The sequence below is a fragment of the Cryptococcus neoformans genome, chromosome 9 (genome assembly GCF_000149245.1).
Source record: "Cryptococcus neoformans var. grubii H99 chromosome 9, complete sequence".
Lineage (NCBI taxonomy): Eukaryota > Fungi > Basidiomycota > Tremellomycetes > Tremellales > Cryptococcaceae > Cryptococcus > Cryptococcus neoformans.
Window position 1 is genome coordinate 260001 of NC_026753.1, and position 18247 is coordinate 278247.

Genomic DNA, 18247 nt, shown 5'->3' on the forward strand with positions numbered 1-18247 from the left:
CTTTCCCCATCTTTTGGGGGTGACCCCATATTCCAGCGTATTTCAGCGCGGGCGCAACAGGCTGGTCTACCGAACATCGCTGTCTCGGCGCAGCAAGGCCAACTCCTTACGGTCCTTGCTCTCTCCATCCGTGCCGAACGAATTTTGGAAGTCGGTACGCTAGCCGGGTACTCTACCGCCTGCCTCGCCAAAGCTTTGCCCAACCATGGACAAATCGACACCCTCGAAGTCAAACCCGAACATGCCAAGGTGGCGCAGGAGAACTTTATTGACGCAGATTTGTATCCGTTCCCTAAAATCCATGTGGGACCGGCGATTGAGACTCTGAGAAGGATGGAGACTCCAGATGAAGGGCCTTATGATTTGGTATTCATCGATGCTGATAAGAGCATGACCCTCGAATATTTCCTGGAAAGTATGCGGCTCTTGAGGAAGGGGGGATTGATCATTGTTGATAACGCTGTCAGGAGTGGAAGGTGAGTACTTAGATTGTTATCATGTCGCATGTTGAACTCGATATTCAACATTTCGCAGAATCGCTCTCAGTCCGGAAGAAGACAACAACCCAGATGCTGTGGGTATGCGGAAGCTGTACGATTGGGTTCATGCGGATGATGGAAAATCTATCTTGATGAATGTGACTCAAACAGTGGGAGACAAGTTCTGGGAGTAAGTGAAAGGTTTTTCATGCTCCTTATTTGAAAAGATGGCCAGATAACAAGGAATTGACATAATGCCTTGGCGTATAGTGGGTTTGCAATTGCTATTAAGCTCAACTAGGGTAGCACCGAAAGATGACAAAGAGGGCGCTCGAAGTCTGAGCAGGCATACTCAAAATTGTAGACATGATTTAAGACTGTTAATGAAACGCACTCGTTTGCGAATTAACCGAATAATGGCATTCACACTTCACATCCAATGACTCATGGAGACAGAGCCTTGTAAACTAAGGGCATTAGAGCCTATGTCATTCGATATGAAATCAACTGATGTGATATTGGAATGGCCGGTTACAACGGAGTCCTTTGGCGTTGGGTAGTCGAGCGTCCGACACAAAAGATTTGCGAATCACTCAGTTTTCACTATAGCAGCTTATTGAGCCTTATTCAACAGGTAATTCACGTTTTCGAATCAAGAAGTTCCGCAATCAGTCATGTTCAATTATTTAGGCCCGGCACTACAGTTAACGATTGCAAAATTATGAGTCAATTGACTGATCCGTCTCTTGTTTTTTCTTTTTCTTCTTTCTTCTTTTTTAATATGTAACTACAATAAATATAATTGTTTTTCAGTAGTTAATAGTCTACTTGATCGATGAGAGGGAGGATAAACTGAAAAGACAAAGTACGCCGGGAAACGCCGAATGAAATGAATTTGGGCAGCGGACGAGGGTGGGAAAGGTCACGTTATACAGAACATCCGTTATAGCAGTTGTGTTCATAGCGCATTCCTTCCGTTATCCCTTTAACCTTTTTCCTTTAATGGCAGCTTTGCCAACATCTTTCTTGGACAGTATCTTATATATGTTATCTTCTTGGATCTATTATCCACCCACCATGCACCCAGTCATGAACGAATTGACCGGCCGCGGAGATGATCCTATATTACATAATAGGAGGAATTACGGTGACTTTTAGAGTAAGGCGTGGATGCCTTATCTCCAGGCACGCTTAAAAATGCCCCATGCCTAACTCAGGGCGTTGAACTGCCGGATTGAGGTGGTGACGTTGTAGGCATCCACCGCATCGCACATATTGACAATCGTGCTCATTATCGATACATCCACAACATAGCAAGAAGCAATGGACCCCTCACTTCCCCTTGTAGTCGATAACGGTACAGGTGTAAGTGTTTTGGCTCATCAAGCCTGGAGTTGGTAACTGGTGTAAATGAGCGTGCGCTGGGATTGAGCATTGGTGGGCGGCCAGAACGGAATAAGCGTCCGGCCAGGGGTGATGAGCCATTGTGCTTGGAACGGTGAGATGATGCTGATATATGTCTAGTTTGTCAAATGCGGCTGGGCTGGAAGTAACTTCCCCGATCATGGCAAGTCCAAGCTCCGAAGAGAGAGGTATGGCCTGACTGACGTTCCTTTCCCCAGTCTTCCCATCTATTGTCGGCCGCCCAATCCTTCGAGCCGAGGAGCGTCTCGGTACTTCTCAACTGAAAGATATCATGATTGGTGACGAGGCCGCAGAGAACCGATCTTACCTCCAGGTCACCCACCCTATGGAACACGGTGTCGTTAAGAACTGGGAAGACATGCGACATCTCTGGGATTACACGTTCAATGAGAAGATGGGTATGGACCCTCGAGGCAAGAAGATCTTGTTGACGGAGCCTCCAATGAACCCCAAGGCGAACAGGCAGAAGATGTGTGAGGTGATGTTTGAGGAGTATGGATTTGGAGGTGTTTATGTGGCCATCCAGGCCGTCTTGACTTTGTATGCTCAGGGTGAGTAAGAAGGTTGCGTGTTTTGATGTGTTCCTTGCTAAAGAGGTGGGATAGGTTTACAAACAGGTGTTGTTGTTGATTCTGGTGACGGTGTGACCCATATTGTGCCCGTGTACGACGGTTTCGCCCTCCCACATTTGACGCGCCGTCTCGACGTCGCAGGTCGGGATGTGACTCGATATCTAATCAAGCTTTTGCTTATGCGAGGATACGCATTTGAGCGTACAGCAGACTTTGAGACTGTTAGAGGTATCAAAGAGGCTTTATGCTTTACGAGTTATGATCTGGAAATGGACAAGAAGTTGGCCGAGGAAACAACTGTCATGGTAGAGAACTATACCGTGAGTGAATCATTGAATTTGAGAGAGTGTCCTAAGCCGATTCGATGATAGCTCCCTGACGGAAGGGTAATCAAGGTCGGTTCAGAGAGATATGAAGCTCCGGAATGTATGTTCCAGCCTCATCTTGTGGATGTCGAGCAACCTGGCGTAGCTGGTAAGTCACCGTTTATTATTTCCCTTGTAACTTCGCTAACGCGTCGCAGAGCTCCTCTTTAACACCATCCAACAAGCGGCTGTCGACACACGTACAGAACTCTACAAGCATATTGTTCTTTCTGGTGGTTCATCCATGTACCCTGGTTTCCCTTCGCGTCTCGAAAAAGAGATGAAGCAATTGTACTTGACAAGGGTGTTGGGTAATGACACTTCTCGTCTAAAGGTGTGTCATTGGGTTTTGCTTGTAGAGTATTGTCTAATGATGTACCGTAGCACTTTAAGATCCGAATCGAAGACCCTCCCCGAAGAAAACACATGGTGTTCCTGGGTGGTGCAGTGCTCGCCGATATCATGAAGGATAAGGACGCGTTCTGGGTAACCAAAGAGGAATGGGACGAACAAGGAATCCGGGCACTGGACAAGCTCGGCCGTGGGGATTGATGAGAAAAAGACATTCTACATGGGTTGTACTACAGAATGGATTTGAATGAATGAACAAGTGGCTGAGTATGTATGGCTGCCGGGGTAATATGGCAGCGTTCTAAAGGTTAGGAGAGCGATCATAGCGTCCATGGCCATGAAAGACGTAATCATACGCATTATTAATGACATGCCAGAGCGGATAATTAAATGAGTGGACTATAAGCCATCATAAAAAAGCTTATTACCAGTCATAGTCATAACGAGATGATAGTTAGCCTCGCGCATCATAAAGCACGGACCAAATCTCTGCTCGTTCACTCCTCTAGGTTATTGACTGATGTTAAGGTCCTGTCATTCTTGTATAGGGCTGTCATGTAGTCCCGACACCCTTTCGGCCGCATCAAGGATAAGTCTGTGTCCCAACAGAGTCACTTTCCAAACACGTCTGTCATCATGTACTTATTCTGACAGCGGACGGTGTGAACAACTCCGAGGGCTGTCGGCGTTGCTTTCGTTGTCGCAGATCCACGTGGCACCTATGTCTAAATGGCGGCTGCTCGTCATAGTTATTGCCATGTGCAATCCACGTGTTTACGAAGCGAGTGAGCGACCGGGCTCCGTATCCGTCACTGCTGTGGAGGCATAGTGAGGGAGTGAAGCATGAGCATCGTGCGTGGTAATCTGCAAACTGCCAAGTCTCACTGCTCACCACCGCTATTCCCCTTTATACATTCCATTCTCCGACCTTCGACTGTCTTATTTCGGTCGCCGAAGAGGAAACAGGGATGACTCCCGCAGATTCATTTCCCGACGATCCCCTCCAGCTTCCGCTCTTCAACTCCAACTCCCCGTACCTCCAGCCCCACTCCCAGCTCCAGATGCCCGCTGCAAATAGCTATCTGGGGCGCAGTGCATCCCTCGGGAGGAGGAAGGATCCCTTTGCGTACAGGAGCGACGATGTTGAGAGTGGCTTCGGGAACATGGACATCATCGATCCTGGGCAGCAACAGCAACAGCCGCAGCAACCAGGCTGGGGAAGTTACGGTTATGCGCAGGCAGGGTACAGAGATCCAATCATCTCACCAAGAAGCGGTGGATATCAAAGTATGGCTAATCAATCCTCGATGAATCCACCTCCTGTCCCATCCCACAACCTCTCGCGTCCACCTCCAGCAGTGCCGGAGCACCCCTCGCCTACCACCACAGCCGCGAACAGCCCATACATTCCGGCACGTTCTTCCGATCCCGGTCCGTCTGTCGCAGACAGATCCAATTCGTACTCTCACTCTACGCGAAACTCTGTCATTGATCCATATCACCCAACCGCTGCCGGTGCATCACAATGGACGGAATATCGCCGACCATCGGTAAAGAGCCGGATGCCTTCATCAAGCTCATACGCTTCCAAGGGAAGTGACGGCTTGAGCCCGTTCATATCTCCTGGTACACTTGACACTAATGTAGGTGTGGGCAGTGCCGGTCACTCGCCGTTGCTCAACCCGAACGACATACCGCATGCCGGGTGGTCAAGCCCTAGTATGCCTCACATCCAACCTCCTTCTCCGAGAAACTATGCGCCTCAGTCCACTGCAACCAGACCTCAGGCGTCGCCTGTAGGCGGGCGCCCTCCCCCAGCTTCGTCACGACCGTTAAGTATTGCTGCTTCCTATACCCAGGGCCAAACTCTCCACCCAGCCAGCCAGCCAACAACGCCTCATTCCAGGTACGATCCGAACATGCCACCTCCTCAGACTATACCATCCCGTCCCAGTACAGGGTCAGCGATTGACAAAAGAAGCTCAAGTGCGGCTAGCAAGAGGGAAGAAGAGTTTCGAGATATCAGAGGATTGGCTGATTTGCGGGCTGTTGTCAATGCGCTTCCTAATGGACGTCGAGCGGATCCCGATGCGCCAGGGAAATACTTGAGCGTGAGTCATAATTTGCTCTTGACATGCTGACTTGAGCTAGCCTCTTAAATGCCTCACATCATCTCTCCCCGAAACGTACACCCTCTGCAATCCTTCATTCCGTTATGTCACGTCTGACAACCCTCGCCGTGTACTTACTAAACCGAGTAAACCAGTGCATAACGATGGTGCAGATAATGAGGATTGGGATTACATTCTGTATGTGAACGATGTCCTCGGTGGGGAAGATGGGAGGGATCGGTACTTGATTCTTGATGTGTTGGGACAGGGTACGTTTGGGCAGGTTGTCAAATGTCAGAATATGAGGACGCACGATTTGGTGGCGGTCAAAGTTGTCAAAAATAAACCTGCTTATTTGCAACAGAGTAAGATGGAGGTGGCGATCCTTGAGCTAGTAAGTGTTCATTGTTACTTGAAATCGATTGGGCTAACTATTAAATAGTTGAACACTCAACACGACCCACAAGATCGACATCACATTCTTCGCATGCTCGATTCGTTTACTCATAAACACCACCTCTGCCTGGTGTTTGAATGTCTCTCGTCGAATCTGTACGAACTTATCAAACAGAACCAATTCAAGGGGTTAAGTACCCAGTTAGTCAAGGTGTTTACTCAGCAACTGTTGGATTGTCTGTCAGTGTTGAAGGACGCGAGGTTGATACACTGCGATTTGAAACCGGAAAACATTCTACTCAAATCGTGCGTTTTTCTTCTCTAAAGCGATCATAAAGCTGACAAAAGAAGGCTACAATCGCCACAAATCAAAGTAATCGACTTTGGCTCAGCATGCCACGAAATGCAAACCGTTTACACATACATTCAATCCCGATTTTACCGTTCGCCCGAAGTCCTGCTGGGTCTACCATACTCAACCAGCATCGATATGTGGTCTTTGGGATGTATCGTGGTAGAGTTGTTTTTAGGATTGCCATTGTTCCCTGGAACGAGCGAATATAATCAAATCAGTAGGATCGTGGATATGCTTGGGTACGTCTTCAATACAGTTGAGAAGAAGAAGCGCTGATAATGAGGGAAACTGTAGGAACCCACCAACCCATCTTCTCGAAGTCGGTAAACAAACGCACGAATTCTTCAACATCACTCCCGACGCCTATGGACGAAACACATACAAGCTCAAACCGATGCAGCAATACTCTATGGAACATAGGACGGACGAGCAACGATCTAAACAATATTTCAAGCAGACCAAGTTGAAGGATGTGATCATGGAATATCCTTATGCGAAAAGGAGTGCCAAGCAGAGTGATATCGATAAAGGTGAGTTTTGTCTTTTCTTTGATGAGCTGGACCTTGGCTGATGGGAAGACACGTAGAAATGGCGACAAGAAGAAGTTTTGTGGACTTTGCCGAGGGTTTGTTGAATATGGATCCGATCAAGAGATGGTCTCCTCAGCAAGCATTGAAGCACCCGTTTATTACTGGCGAAAAATGGACTGGTCCCTGGCAGGTAAGACCGTCGCCCTGCTTACAACTGTAGCTGGTGCTGAATATACTTTTATTCGTAGCCTGACGCAACCACCACCGCCAAGAAAACCCCAGTGTCATCATCTGAATCCTCTCCATCCACTTTGACCCCTTCCAAAAAGTACGGCGGCCTTGTCCAAAATCCTCCCTCTTCACGATCTCAACGTATCTATTCGGATGCCGCAGCTTATAACCAGCAACTTGCCCAGCATCAGTCATATACTGCTCAAGTGCAAGCGCAGCAGAATGCTCAGAGAGCAGGACCATTCTCACCTGGTTACGATATGGCGCAGGCACAGGCACAGGCGCATGCACACGCTGCTGGTGGAGGATCAGGATATGGACATCAAAGAGTCGTCAGTCAACAGATGCCGTCAACGGCGTCGCATCATCACCATGCGCAACAGAAACAGTCTTCGAGTCAATGGGGTCAGCAGATGGCTCCTCTATCGTCTACGGGTTACCAACAGCGCGGTCCTTCGCTCAACAACTCTGCTTCGCACGCTTCCCTCCGCCAAGCTCCGAGTAACGTCCCCATCATCTCCAACCCTCCTCCCAACTCGTACTACCCTGCCTCTCGTCACCGCGCAAATACGATCAACCAAATGGACGCTATCCCTCCTGCGCTCGCAAGGCTGGTGCATTTCGGCGCTCAAGATCCGAATGGTTCTCGAAACTCGTTGACACCAGTGTTGAACCGTGATGATGCGATTAGGGAATGGGAGAGGAGGCAGCAGGGTGGGCACAGTAAGCAGTCGTCATTACACAATGCTTCTTACCCACAATTGGAATATCTGCAAGAGCAGGCAGAGCTAGCGGCGATGCAGGGGCAAAACTGGATGATGCCCGGGCCATATCCTCCGCACCACGGCCATGGACATGTTCATCGATCTTCTCTTGGCGAACAATCTCATAGTCATGGACACAGAGCAAATCCCTCAGGGCAATACCAAATGCAGCCTCACATCGGTATTTCCCCACCGAATGCCAACGATTATCGACCCCGACCTACAAGCGAGTACGACCCTCCATCATCTACCTCATCCGCCAGAGGGTACGGTTTACCCACGTACCCCCCTCTTGCGGCTACGACGAGCCACCCCCCTGGCGGGAGTGCTAGCGGCGCAGTAGGGGCTGGGCAGGGAGTGTTTGATGCGTTTGATGGACGCGACGGAGGGATGGGAATGTTATATACACCCCTCCAGCCTAATCAAGCTTACGGGTACCAAGGGCATGCGGGGCAGCATGGGCAGGGGCATGCGACTCGAGCGAGCTATTCGGGACCATATAGCTCGAGTAATCCGTTTGCAAACCAACCCAACAGCCCAAGGTATTGAGTAGGGTAGAAACAAATGAACGAAGGAGTAACCTGACAGATGCGGACGGGAGAAAGATGTAGAATCAAGAATTTATTGACGGCGCACGAGATAATTTAGAAAAGAAGTTGACTCGGCATCGTCTAGTGAATACCTGACGAAACATGTTCCAGATATCTTTTTACTTTTCCTCTTATTTCTTTTACGTCTGATAGTAGTAACGAAACTGTGGAATCTCACGAAAGAGCGCTAGCTAGTCTAGTCGTCCGCTACCTCATATATGCATGTGTTGAAGGAAAACAAATTCCTCAAAGTTGCATATATACGTTGAGTTCACAATTTAGATAACATTTGGATAATTCCTATGATTAACTGACGAACAAATGCATTCTAAAAGGTACAGATTGGATACGTAACATATGCATAAATTCGAAATCTGTAACTAATTGCCCCGTGGCTGAGTTGGTTACAGCGGTTGACTGTTAGTTAATAATCCCCAATTGGGGATGATACGTAATAGCGGATCAGACGGTCGAGAGTTCGAGTCTCTCCGGGGCAGTTTTCTTTTTGCCTTTCTCATCGAAGAATTAAGTCAACAACTTCATTCGTCATGTCTTGTCTTTCCACAACGAATATTTCAGTCAACTCATCATTAGAGCACTAGATACAAAAAATGCATGTGAACAGTATGTAGCACACTGCTATCTTTTATAATAGATGCTTTTTACTGCATTCTAGTTTTCTCCTGTCACATGATATCATGAATTATAAGCTATCAAAGAATGACAAATCCTGTGCCGATAATCCCCCCTTTCCATTCCCCGTCCCCTGAGCCGACGTTTGGGCAGGCTTCAGTGTGGTCCCACCCATCAAGCTAGAAACAGGAGTAGACGCCAAAGAACGAGGTGGTGTGGGGCTCGGAGAATGTGCACCAAGACCCCCCACCGTCCCCATCTTAGTTACAGTGGCTGTTTTAGAATTTCCTGAGGAAGGCGCGGAAAATTCGACATCCCCAAGCAAATCACCGCCTCGCTTGGCCGATCCTCCAGGGGGAGGAGGTATTAAGAATGGGAATCCTTTTGAACTGTTTGATGACGAAGCTCTGGGAGGAGGTTCCAGTTGTGGAGGTAGAGGACTGGGAGGGGCGGGCCACCTTTTGCCTTTAGAGGCAGATGCGCCGGAGAGCAGATTGAGTGTGTGAGAATGGTCAAATGACACGGAAGGTGGTCGAGAGTGAGATGAGGATGAAGAAAGTTGGCCTAGGGGCAGAGGAGGCTGAGTGGGAGATTGAAGTTTAGTGGAAGGTGTATGAATTAAGGGGAAACCGGGCGATGAAAAATCACCAAAGTCATAAGAATCATCCTTCGCACTTGACACCACCCCCCTGTTGCTTGTTGACCCAAAGTTACCGAAGTCGCCAAAGTCATCATTCAAAGAGATATGTTGAGTTGAAGGCTTTGGCGCAGCTGGGCTCTGGGGTTGGAAGTTAAGAGGTGCGGAAGACATTGCCACGTTCATAGCCCCTGAAGGTGGAGAAGAAAGAGACGTCGACAATGTGGAATGTTTTGAAGGAGTGATTGAAGAGTTATTCGTGGACGTCGATTGTCCTATCTGACCAGAGCTTGCGCCAGAAGACATTAATCCTGCGAAATCATCCCAAGCCAGAGCAATACTGCTTCCACCTTGAACGGCTGAACCAGACCCTGTCGAAGCAGGCGATAACATATTCGGCGTCCCACTTCCACTTCCACCCGGACTCCCAAAATCCAACCCTCCCAGCAGGTCCATATCATTCGGCTGAGGTGCAGAAGGTGCTTTCATCCTGGCGACGAATCTTCCGCTTGTTGATCTTCCTGCACCACTTTGCGCTGACGCTGTCGATCCCGGCGAGGGTTTTGGTGGTGGAGCAAGAGGTTTTGGTAGAGGCGTAACCTTGGAACTTAACAAGCTTCCCAGACTCGCTATAGGCTCATTTGCACCGGGCTCCAGTGATAAGAGATCTGCCACCCCTTTGCCTTGAGGCTGTTCAGGCGCACCGGGGATATCTGAGAGGAATGAAAAGTCCGAAGCGGACAGCTCAAAGTCCTTTGCGTCGACATCAGGTGTAGATGTGGAGGTGGAAGGTTGTTGGGAAGGTCGACGGGAAAGACGACCGAAAAATCGCGAAACGGCTGACGGTGCGGGGGCTGCTGCATGTTTGGCAAGAGGAAGAGGTTGAGCTTCAGTCATAGGGGTCTGATGTATCGATGGCGGGGGAGACGTAGAGCGGGAAGGAACAGAGATTGAAGCAGCGCGAGAGGCGGGAATGGAAGGTGATTTCGCGTCTGATGATGGAAGGGATTGGGTGATACCGCCAGTTGCGGTCGGTGTCATAGGTTTGACCTCTAATATGCCACCTCCAGAAGTGGTAAGTTGCCTTTCAGATGCCGGTCTCCTTCCCCAAAATGACCATCTACTCTTGTTCCCTTCTTCCTTGCCCTCAGGTCGACCATCACCCCGGTTCTCTGGCTCGCCCAATCTAGATCGGCTGGACCACGATGCATCATCGTTAGAAGTCAGTGACAAGCTCAGTGTATCGACACGTTTAGGACGTCGGACGGAACGGGCGGCTGCGGAGAGCAGAGAAGAGGAAGGATCGAGGTTAGGGCGTTGTAGAGAGTAATTAAAACGCTCGTGGGTTACAAGTGAAGAAAGGACGGGCGGATAGGTGTTTATCTCGGGAGGAACGGTGGAGAGTGATCTGAGACGCTCGACACTTTTGACATGTCAGCCATTATTGTTGTTATTACGAGTAACCAGACTCACGCATCCTCAAATAGTCTATTGATCGTCTGCTCATACTGGAGCTCTTCCGCTCCGGTCATCTTTTCGAGTTCCGCCCCTCCAGCCATTACGCTTTCCGCCACTTTGGTCCATAACCCTTTGAGTTCTTCCATTTTCTCTCGCGGCTACCGCAGATGAAAAATTAGCATTAAATCCATTATTCAATGGAGTACTCACAGCCCGCTCTTCTTGGATTTTAATTCTTCTCCGGGCTTCTTCCCAATCATCATCTCCTTTCGGCTTCGTCGCTGATGACGTTCCTAAACTGTGCCCTACAGGAGGAGCCCCCCAAGCGCCCTCTTCATCATCCACCGTCGCTTCTTCCTCTTCAGTTACCTCCTCTACGGAGTGCACAGAAGAGGCAGACCTAGTCAAGGATGTATCCCAGTCATCATTGCCCCACACATCGTTATCATCCTCCTTTGTATTACTTCCCCATGGATCGCTGCTGCTTGCTGCCGGTACTGCGAAGTCTGAGAACCCGCCAAACTCTTCTCCAAATGAAGGTGATTTTGGTAATGTCGGAGTAGGGATATCTTCCACAGCTGAGCCTCCTAACGCTCCAAGGGGTTTGCTAAGGGAATTGTAGCTAGTGGACTTTTGCAGACCGGTAGCTTGGGGTAATAATGGCGGACCTATTGGTGATTCGGTTGAGATGGTGGAAGTTGGCTCATTGACCGCAAAATTGCCTGTTATCTCTTCTGAAGATGGTGCCGACAAAAGCGGGACGGGATCATTGCCCCATATAGCCCCATGGTCTCCTTCGGGTGCCACTCTTGAGCTGATAGCGGCCTCTTCTCCGGACAATGACGGTCTTGGAAGCGTGTGTGTTATAGCTGCACTGCGTGCAGATAACACGGGTGTTTCCGGTAATGGATTGCCAGCAGCAAGATCTGCCGTTGACTTTGAAGAAGCCTTTGGGGAGCCTGGCAGAAGTACCGCTGAAGCTGACGCCGGGTCACCTCCCCATACAGCCCCAGGATCTGGGTCAGCTTCTACTTTCGGTTTGATAGGGCTCGTAGATAATGTTGGAAGCGATAGTGTTGCAGCTTCAGACTCTGCGCCCCACGCATTTTCTACCAAGTCAGGCAATCCTAACGCCTTTTCTCCTGCGGGACTCTTTGTCTTGCCCGTATCTTCAAACGTAGCGTTACTTGGACCGGCCGGCGTAGGAGGAGCTCCCCATGGATTGCTCGGAAGTATCGTCGTCTCCGGCTTTGCGGGCGGTTTAGCTGGAGTCGACCATGCTGGGATTGCCCATGGGTCTTCCATGATTTGGTTGTAGAAATGTGAATTGAAAAGCAAGAAACGAATAAGGTTCCAGGCAACCGAACACGACATCAGATCGATCGGGAACCGACGTCGACGCGAGCCGCCTGCAACACGTATCTCCTCTTTCCATTGTATCTAACTGGCCTAGCAACGTCAAAATGCCTTTTCCATCCCCACATCTAGGGCGAACACGCTCTCACTCATCCTCTCTATCCATTGCACGGTCTCCAAATGTACTGGCATCAGCTCACTTCCTTCCGCCAATTTCCCCTATCTCTCCGCACGATCTCGACCAGCCAAACCCAATTGAGAGTCACCATCCACTCGCCCAAAACTGGCGAGCAAACATATTAGGCCGTTCTGTATCCGCATCACGTATGGGAAGATTAGAAGCTATAACGAGTGTGGAAGACTTGTCGGCTTCGACAACGGCAGATGCGTTGCTGGATCCTGAAGACAAGACTGGAGATTATGCGGAAGATGATTATGACGGAGGCGCGTCCACACCTCTCCTTAAGCCTCATACTCATTCGTCCAATGCAGACGGGTCTGTATTTGACAGACTATCGGTGGACCTCAATGGCATTGAAAGGTTAGAAGGCCCAGCGTTCGAATATACTGGCCCGTTCCAACCTCCAGACTCGAAAGAGTTACTGGGCATCATCCTCAGTTTCCTAGGTGTCCTCGTTCTAGCTGTAGCTGCCGGGCTGGCAACGATTTTTGATTGGGTGTTATAAATCGGTTTTGGCACCCATATGTACCAAATGGAAAGTCTAGGTCAGACCTTCCCAGAGTGAGTTCATCTACTCAGCCATATCCTGCAGTAGTAATGACCATTTTGTATAGTACCCAAGGCGCTCTCCCATTCGAGGCTTACGACATTACCATCTTTCTCAAGGCCTCCCGAACTTTGAAGAAGGCGGCCTGTTGCGAAAAGCCAATATACCTCAAGGTAATTTATAGCTTCATATCGGCGGGAAGGATACAACTGTCGCAATCGGCTGCTGATGACGCGCATTGCCATCAATCCCCCAATGATCGGAGCTTGACATGACCTGTCAAGACCACTGGTATGTCGTACAGAATTACAAACTGGTCTAACCCATGCAAAATACTGACAGAAACCTAATGCAGTCTATACACAACTATTTTGTACAAGCAATCTTACAATTTCGACAGGCCCTCTTTCTCCACCTCAAGGTCTGCGCCCCTCGTTCGCCCAAACCCCTCCTGCACACCTGAATTACCGTGGTTCGTGGCGTTATACATCGTGGCGCTCAGTTTATCTTTGACGAATTTCCCTGTACGAGCAATTTTGAGTTGAAACAGGCCCTTGTGCTGCGATCAAGTCGCAGATTAGTTTGAAAGATGACGCTTTCAAGAGTGACTACAGGAGAAAGGAACATACCCGTTTATGCAAGGCGTGTGAATGTGCTTTTCTCGGTGACATATCTTCCACAGTATCATCCTGAAGATCTGCGAATTCTCGTTCTCCAGTATTTTCGCCCTCTCCGTTCTCACTATCGCTCTCATTGCCCTCATCACCCAATTCGTGCACGATGTGATGTTCATCGCGGGCCGATTCCCACGCTTCAAAAACCTTTGCGAATCTTAAATCGTGTTTTGTAAGCTTTCGATGGATAGCGCTGATTCCAGGGGCAAGCACCCAGCTGACGTCAATGTATCCTATAAGACGATGTTTTCCTGGCGAAGAGCGAGAGGACGAAGCGATAGACCGGGAAGATCGCTTGGACATGCTGGTTTTAACACGAGCAAGGGCAAGGGAGCTGGGATGAGAGGTGAGACGCGGGCTCTGGTCTACATCGGTATAATCGGACGTGTTCAACAATTCTCCGGAATCTTCATCAAGAGGAGTATCCGCCATTCCATCGAATTCCAAATCCCAATCACTTGCCTCGCCTTTGACCCCCTCCCAAACAGCAACGCGCCATGAACCTTCACCATCAGGCACATCATTCAGCCTCACCACACCTACACCCAAAAGTTTCATCTTCCCAAGTACTCGCCGTTTCGATTTACTGGACTGGACAGACATGTGAATAGCGCAAGAATGGCGGTACATGATTGCCAAAACAGGATGGGCCGAAGGTGGAAAAGTGTATTGTTCAAATGAAGGTGGAATGGGAAAGCGAGGTGAGGATAATGAAGAAGCAGGGCCGGCGCTGTTATTCCCGCTTTCCCCATTGACAAGCCGGACTTTGCGTGTATCGCTGTCTGTTCTTATGACGACCCGCAAATCGTCATTTCTGTCGTCTACGGGAGTGAAAACCAAACTTTTGATCTGTACAGTCCCCACTTCATACCCCGATATTCCTCGCGGAATCGACATCTCGAGAGACTTCCAAAGCAGCGAAAGACGGATACGACCCCAGCCCAGGCCAGCGGTGAGAGGGAACCAACGGGTAACCTGGGAGGTATTTTTCAAAATATCATAGAGGTTGATTTCAACCAGGCCAAGAATGGGATCTTGTGTGCAGGAGCAATCAGTTCACCCCCATGACGCTGATCGACACAAATGACTCACCATGTTCCCTATCCCTCGCATCCCTGACAACAAAAACAACCTTGCCCTTCGTCCAATCCCTCACAAACCTCTCACTTACTGCATTATAATAAGGCATCGGTGTGACCTCTTTCGTCCTTGTTTTGTATACCAATTTGTCGTTCAAATGGACTTCACAATAGGCTGATGGCGGATCACTGTTTTCGTTGGGATTGCGATCTGTGATATGGCCGAGTGCTGGGGGACCGCCAGCAGGGCGGCGGGGATGGGTTGCGTATGTACCTGCGGTGGATTCGACTTCGAGATCTGTTTGCATGTATTAATTGATTGCAAGTTGATAGAAGAAGTTTTGACACTGGGCTTACCGAGACATTGATGGATATGAAACTAGACTCTGTTAGCCTTCCAAAGCATCTTAGAAGCCACGCAAATAACCTACCTGCAGTATTCCGCTCAGCCTCTCCTCACTAGCACCCGTCTCAGCTTCCCACACCTCCCTATTTTTCCTCCCACCTAACCACGCTTTTGTCTCTGCTCTTCTTTTGATCCTCTCCACTTCCCATTCATCTTCCCCTGGCATCACATCCTTAATCCATCTTACCCACCAAGGTTCCGCCGCATCTTTTGGCGGCTCACACTTCTCCTTGTCCTTCTGTACCTGCGCAAGGCGATCCTTCGTCTCTTCCGGTGACATTTGCCACAGAGGGCAGAACTCTACTGACCACTCCAAGGTACCCGAGGTGTTCTTAGCTGCTCGATCGGCGGCGAAATGGTCGACTCGGTGCGTCATGCCTTGACGACAAGAGTCGATGAGCTGAGCGAGGTCGAGTAGGACGACGCCCAGAGTGTCGTCGGCTGAGAAACGGTCAGAGTCGTTGGCGCAGATTCGGAAACCTTCGCCGACTTCGATCGCATCTGCCGCTACCATAACTTCAGTCATCCCATCGTCAGCCAAAGTGCATATTATTAAAAAAAAAAAAAAAAAAAAAAAACTAAAAAGAACGCATGCTTACTGAAACATTCCTCTTCCCAAACAGGATTCATCGACCGTCCAATCGTCCGTGTACTGAACACAGGCTTCTTGGCCTTTTCGAACCCTACCTCCAAATAGGGATCACAGCTACCCATAGTATCCGCCTTTGGCAAATCACGAGCTCCATGGAAAATGATGTGCAGTACACCTATATGTTCGGTCCGATACGACGATTCGGAACCAAGGAGAAGACGATCAATGTCCATTGTGTATGAGTGGGGGTGTAGAAAAGAGGAAAGGACGGATTTGAAAGAAGTTTTGACTTGAGAAGACTGTGTCAGATTGAAAGATATTGCTATGATTGAAGAAACATGGCACTTACCGTAAGGTTTCATGAGTGGCAGATTCATAGCGTTAAAACCTCCCTTCTTCAAAGGGTTCGCAGAGATATCATATTCCGGCATACTGGGTAATGTAAATATGCCTGTTGTGATAAATGGTGGTGTCGGGGATAACAGCAACCTCAAGTTGATCACACCTTTAACGTAGAGCACATCAATGTAAATCGGTATCTCTGCCTTGCCCAAACCTTTCACCCCGACCCCAATATACGCCTGGAAATCAATCAGCTCCTGTACACCTCCGGTTTCCTATTGCTTTTACCAAAGAGGGGAGCTTACAAGGCAATGTAGTCCTCTTCCCTTTTGCATAGCCTCCGCTCCTCTCTTATATTCAAACCCTACTTGATAATTCACGTACTGCCCCGCGTCAGGATCCTCTTCGTCAATCTCTTCATCCCATCCTCCATGTATCCTCGGCCCATCAAACCTATCCGCTTCATCCTCCAAACAATCTCCCGATCGAGTCTGGGGTTGATCTTGTTGGGTTGTATTTGTCTCTGGGCTCTGAGCGGTCTCGGGATGATCGGTGGAAGGGCTGTCAGGTACGCGATGAGTAATTTTGTGTAAGAGCCGATCCCTTTTCCGGCGTTTTTGGACTTCGTCTTGAACCTCGGGATCAATGCCAGAATATATCGGAGATGACTGGGTAGATGGGAGTTTACCGTGATTGATCAAGTTGGAAGAGCTGGCAGAAGGGGTTTGGCCGCTGTGTCGTGCTCTCTTGAGGGGTTCAGCACCAGGGGTTGCGGGGGCTTTTTCTGCGGGGGATGAGTGGGCTTTGTTGCCTGATTTTTGGTCTGAATTAGTGACAGATGAGGACAGGGAGGCGAACCATTCCTTGTCCGACATTGGTCGGAGGGAAGTGAGTACAAGGGGTTGGGAGCCGAGGGCAGGGGATGCAAGGCGGACATTTGTCTTGTGGTTCATTGTTTCGTCAGATGTGGTATCGATTTAGCAGAAGAAAAGTAACCTACAACGATGGATGGTACTTCCTCAATAAGAGCATCTTCAAGCAGATCAACAAACGGGGTCAACACGTCCGTCGAGATCAGTGGGAATAGAGCATAAAGTGCATGGTTTCTATGTCTGTCAGTGTTTTCTTTTTTCTTCCACCAATGCGAGGCACACAAACTCACACCCAGGCAACAGCTTCCACACCGTCTCCAGCCTGCATAGTCTTCTCCTTCTGTTCCTGAATACTCGCATCCTGGGTGGGAGGGGGTAATAACCCACCCAACTGGGATATTAAACGATAAACTCCAAAGGCTGCCACCATAAGCCATGCTAGGGGTAATCCGCAGTGCGCGAGAAGGACCAAGATGGTGGTGAAAATGGCCCATTCGGTACCTGACATTGCAGGCAGATCTTTTAGGCCACAGGGAAGTGCTTTCTTTATTAAAGGCAGCGCTAAAGGGATATGTGGACTGTTTCGACTTGACAGAGCTGCTGCGGGCGGCATATCTTTGTTAGGCGAGGACACCGAAGCGTTCGTTGATGAAGCCTGCCTTTCGTTGATGGGATCGTTATTGGCGAGATCATTGCCAGCAGCTGCTTTTAGCCCTGTATCGCGGTTCCCTGCTCCATCAATTGTTGACTCTCCGTTCGAGGCGTTGGACAGCCTCTGAGTCGCTTGTTCAAGGAGATTTGAAGTGCTTGGTTCTTCATCAGGGCTAGCGGGGGTGATAGCCACTTGGACACGTGGAGCCTCCTCGGATGGTTGTAGAGTACTTTCTGAAGCTGTTGCCACAGGTTCCCCCATGAGTATAGGTGGGTGCGGAGATTCCCGGCTGATATTACTTGTCGGTCGAGCAGGCAAGGGGGGTGGCGTGGTCAGTGCAGATGCCGGGGTTACAGTAATGGCTTGTGGGAATGGTGGGGGTTTTCGCGGAGGTAGACGTGGCGGCTGGGACATTTTTCCGGTGGCAAAGCATCTGGAGGGATTGGGAATGGAAAAGTCAACTGCAGAGCTTTGTCTTTAATAAAAGATTGAGATGCGATGACGAGATGACGGAGGCCGGAAAAGGGCGCAGCTGTTAACAACTATCAGGCACAGGCTTATCTCCGTATATCTCTAACCAAAACAGCTCGCACCAGGTGCAGATGACGATGAGATGCATGGAAATGCAACGATCAAGTTCCGAAAGGCT

The 18247-nt window shown here is 49.3% G+C and overlaps 6 protein-coding genes and 1 non-coding gene; 5 read left to right on the forward strand and 2 right to left on the reverse strand.

The window, feature by feature from the left end:
* The window catches only part of CNAG_04195 (O-methyltransferase), a 1593-nt gene extending 541 nt beyond the window's left edge, over nucleotides 1–1052 (forward strand). The window contains exons 2-4 of the mRNA XM_012196264.1: nucleotides 1–476; nucleotides 535–669; nucleotides 750–1052. The exon at nucleotides 1–476 is cut by the window's left edge and continues 47 nt beyond it. Of these exons, the coding sequence (XP_012051654.1) occupies nucleotides 1–476; nucleotides 535–669; nucleotides 750–780 (642 nt within the window). The 3' untranslated portion in view covers nucleotides 781–1052.
* Nucleotides 1053–1746: 694 nt separating this feature from the next.
* Nucleotides 1747–3650, forward strand: CNAG_04196 (actin binding protein). XM_012196265.1 has 7 exons: nucleotides 1747–1844; nucleotides 2004–2046; nucleotides 2102–2455; nucleotides 2510–2796; nucleotides 2848–2950; nucleotides 3000–3175; nucleotides 3226–3650. The coding sequence occupies exons 1-7, from the start codon at nucleotides 1803–1805 to the stop codon at nucleotides 3391–3393; spliced, it is 1173 nt and encodes a 390-aa protein (XP_012051655.1). The 5' UTR covers nucleotides 1747–1802; the 3' UTR covers nucleotides 3394–3650.
* A 399-nt stretch (nucleotides 3651–4049) lies between these two features.
* Nucleotides 4050–8490, forward strand: CNAG_04197 (CMGC/DYRK/YAK protein kinase). XM_012196047.1 has 7 exons: nucleotides 4050–5303; nucleotides 5344–5697; nucleotides 5746–6005; nucleotides 6051–6293; nucleotides 6349–6584; nucleotides 6641–6774; nucleotides 6833–8490. The coding sequence occupies exons 1-7, from the start codon at nucleotides 4161–4163 to the stop codon at nucleotides 8126–8128; spliced, it is 3666 nt and encodes a 1221-aa protein (XP_012051437.1). The 5' UTR covers nucleotides 4050–4160; the 3' UTR covers nucleotides 8129–8490.
* A 64-nt stretch (nucleotides 8491–8554) lies between these two features.
* CNAG_10105 lies at nucleotides 8555–8666 on the forward strand. Its single transcript has one exon. It is a non-coding gene; the product is annotated as a tRNA-Asn (tRNA).
* Nucleotides 8667–8765: 99 nt separating this feature from the next.
* CNAG_04198 (hypothetical protein) lies at nucleotides 8766–12263 on the reverse strand. XM_012196266.1 has 3 exons: nucleotides 11108–12263; nucleotides 10913–11055; nucleotides 8766–10862 (listed from the first exon to the last, which is right to left on the reverse strand). Exons 1-3 carry the CDS (start codon nucleotides 12200–12202, stop codon nucleotides 8873–8875), a joined length of 3228 nt encoding a protein of 1075 aa, XP_012051656.1. The 5' UTR covers nucleotides 12203–12263; the 3' UTR covers nucleotides 8766–8872.
* Nucleotides 12264–12335: 72 nt separating this feature from the next.
* On the forward strand, nucleotides 12336–15117 carry CNAG_04199 (hypothetical protein). XM_012196267.1 has 3 exons: nucleotides 12336–12995; nucleotides 13049–13272; nucleotides 13337–15117. The coding sequence occupies exon 1, from the start codon at nucleotides 12361–12363 to the stop codon at nucleotides 12937–12939; it is 579 nt and encodes a 192-aa protein (XP_012051657.1). The 5' UTR covers nucleotides 12336–12360; the 3' UTR covers nucleotides 12940–12995; nucleotides 13049–13272; nucleotides 13337–15117.
* On the reverse strand, nucleotides 12929–18180 carry CNAG_04200 (C2 domain-containing protein). XM_012196048.1 has 10 exons: nucleotides 17237–18180; nucleotides 17075–17180; nucleotides 16380–17015; nucleotides 16082–16313; nucleotides 15740–16021; nucleotides 15166–15656; nucleotides 15092–15113; nucleotides 14748–15032; nucleotides 13611–14689; nucleotides 12929–13540 (listed from the first exon to the last, which is right to left on the reverse strand). Exons 1-10 carry the CDS (start codon nucleotides 18010–18012, stop codon nucleotides 13367–13369), a joined length of 4083 nt encoding a protein of 1360 aa, XP_012051438.1. The 5' UTR covers nucleotides 18013–18180; the 3' UTR covers nucleotides 12929–13366.
* Nucleotides 18181–18247: the final 67 nt, after the last annotated feature.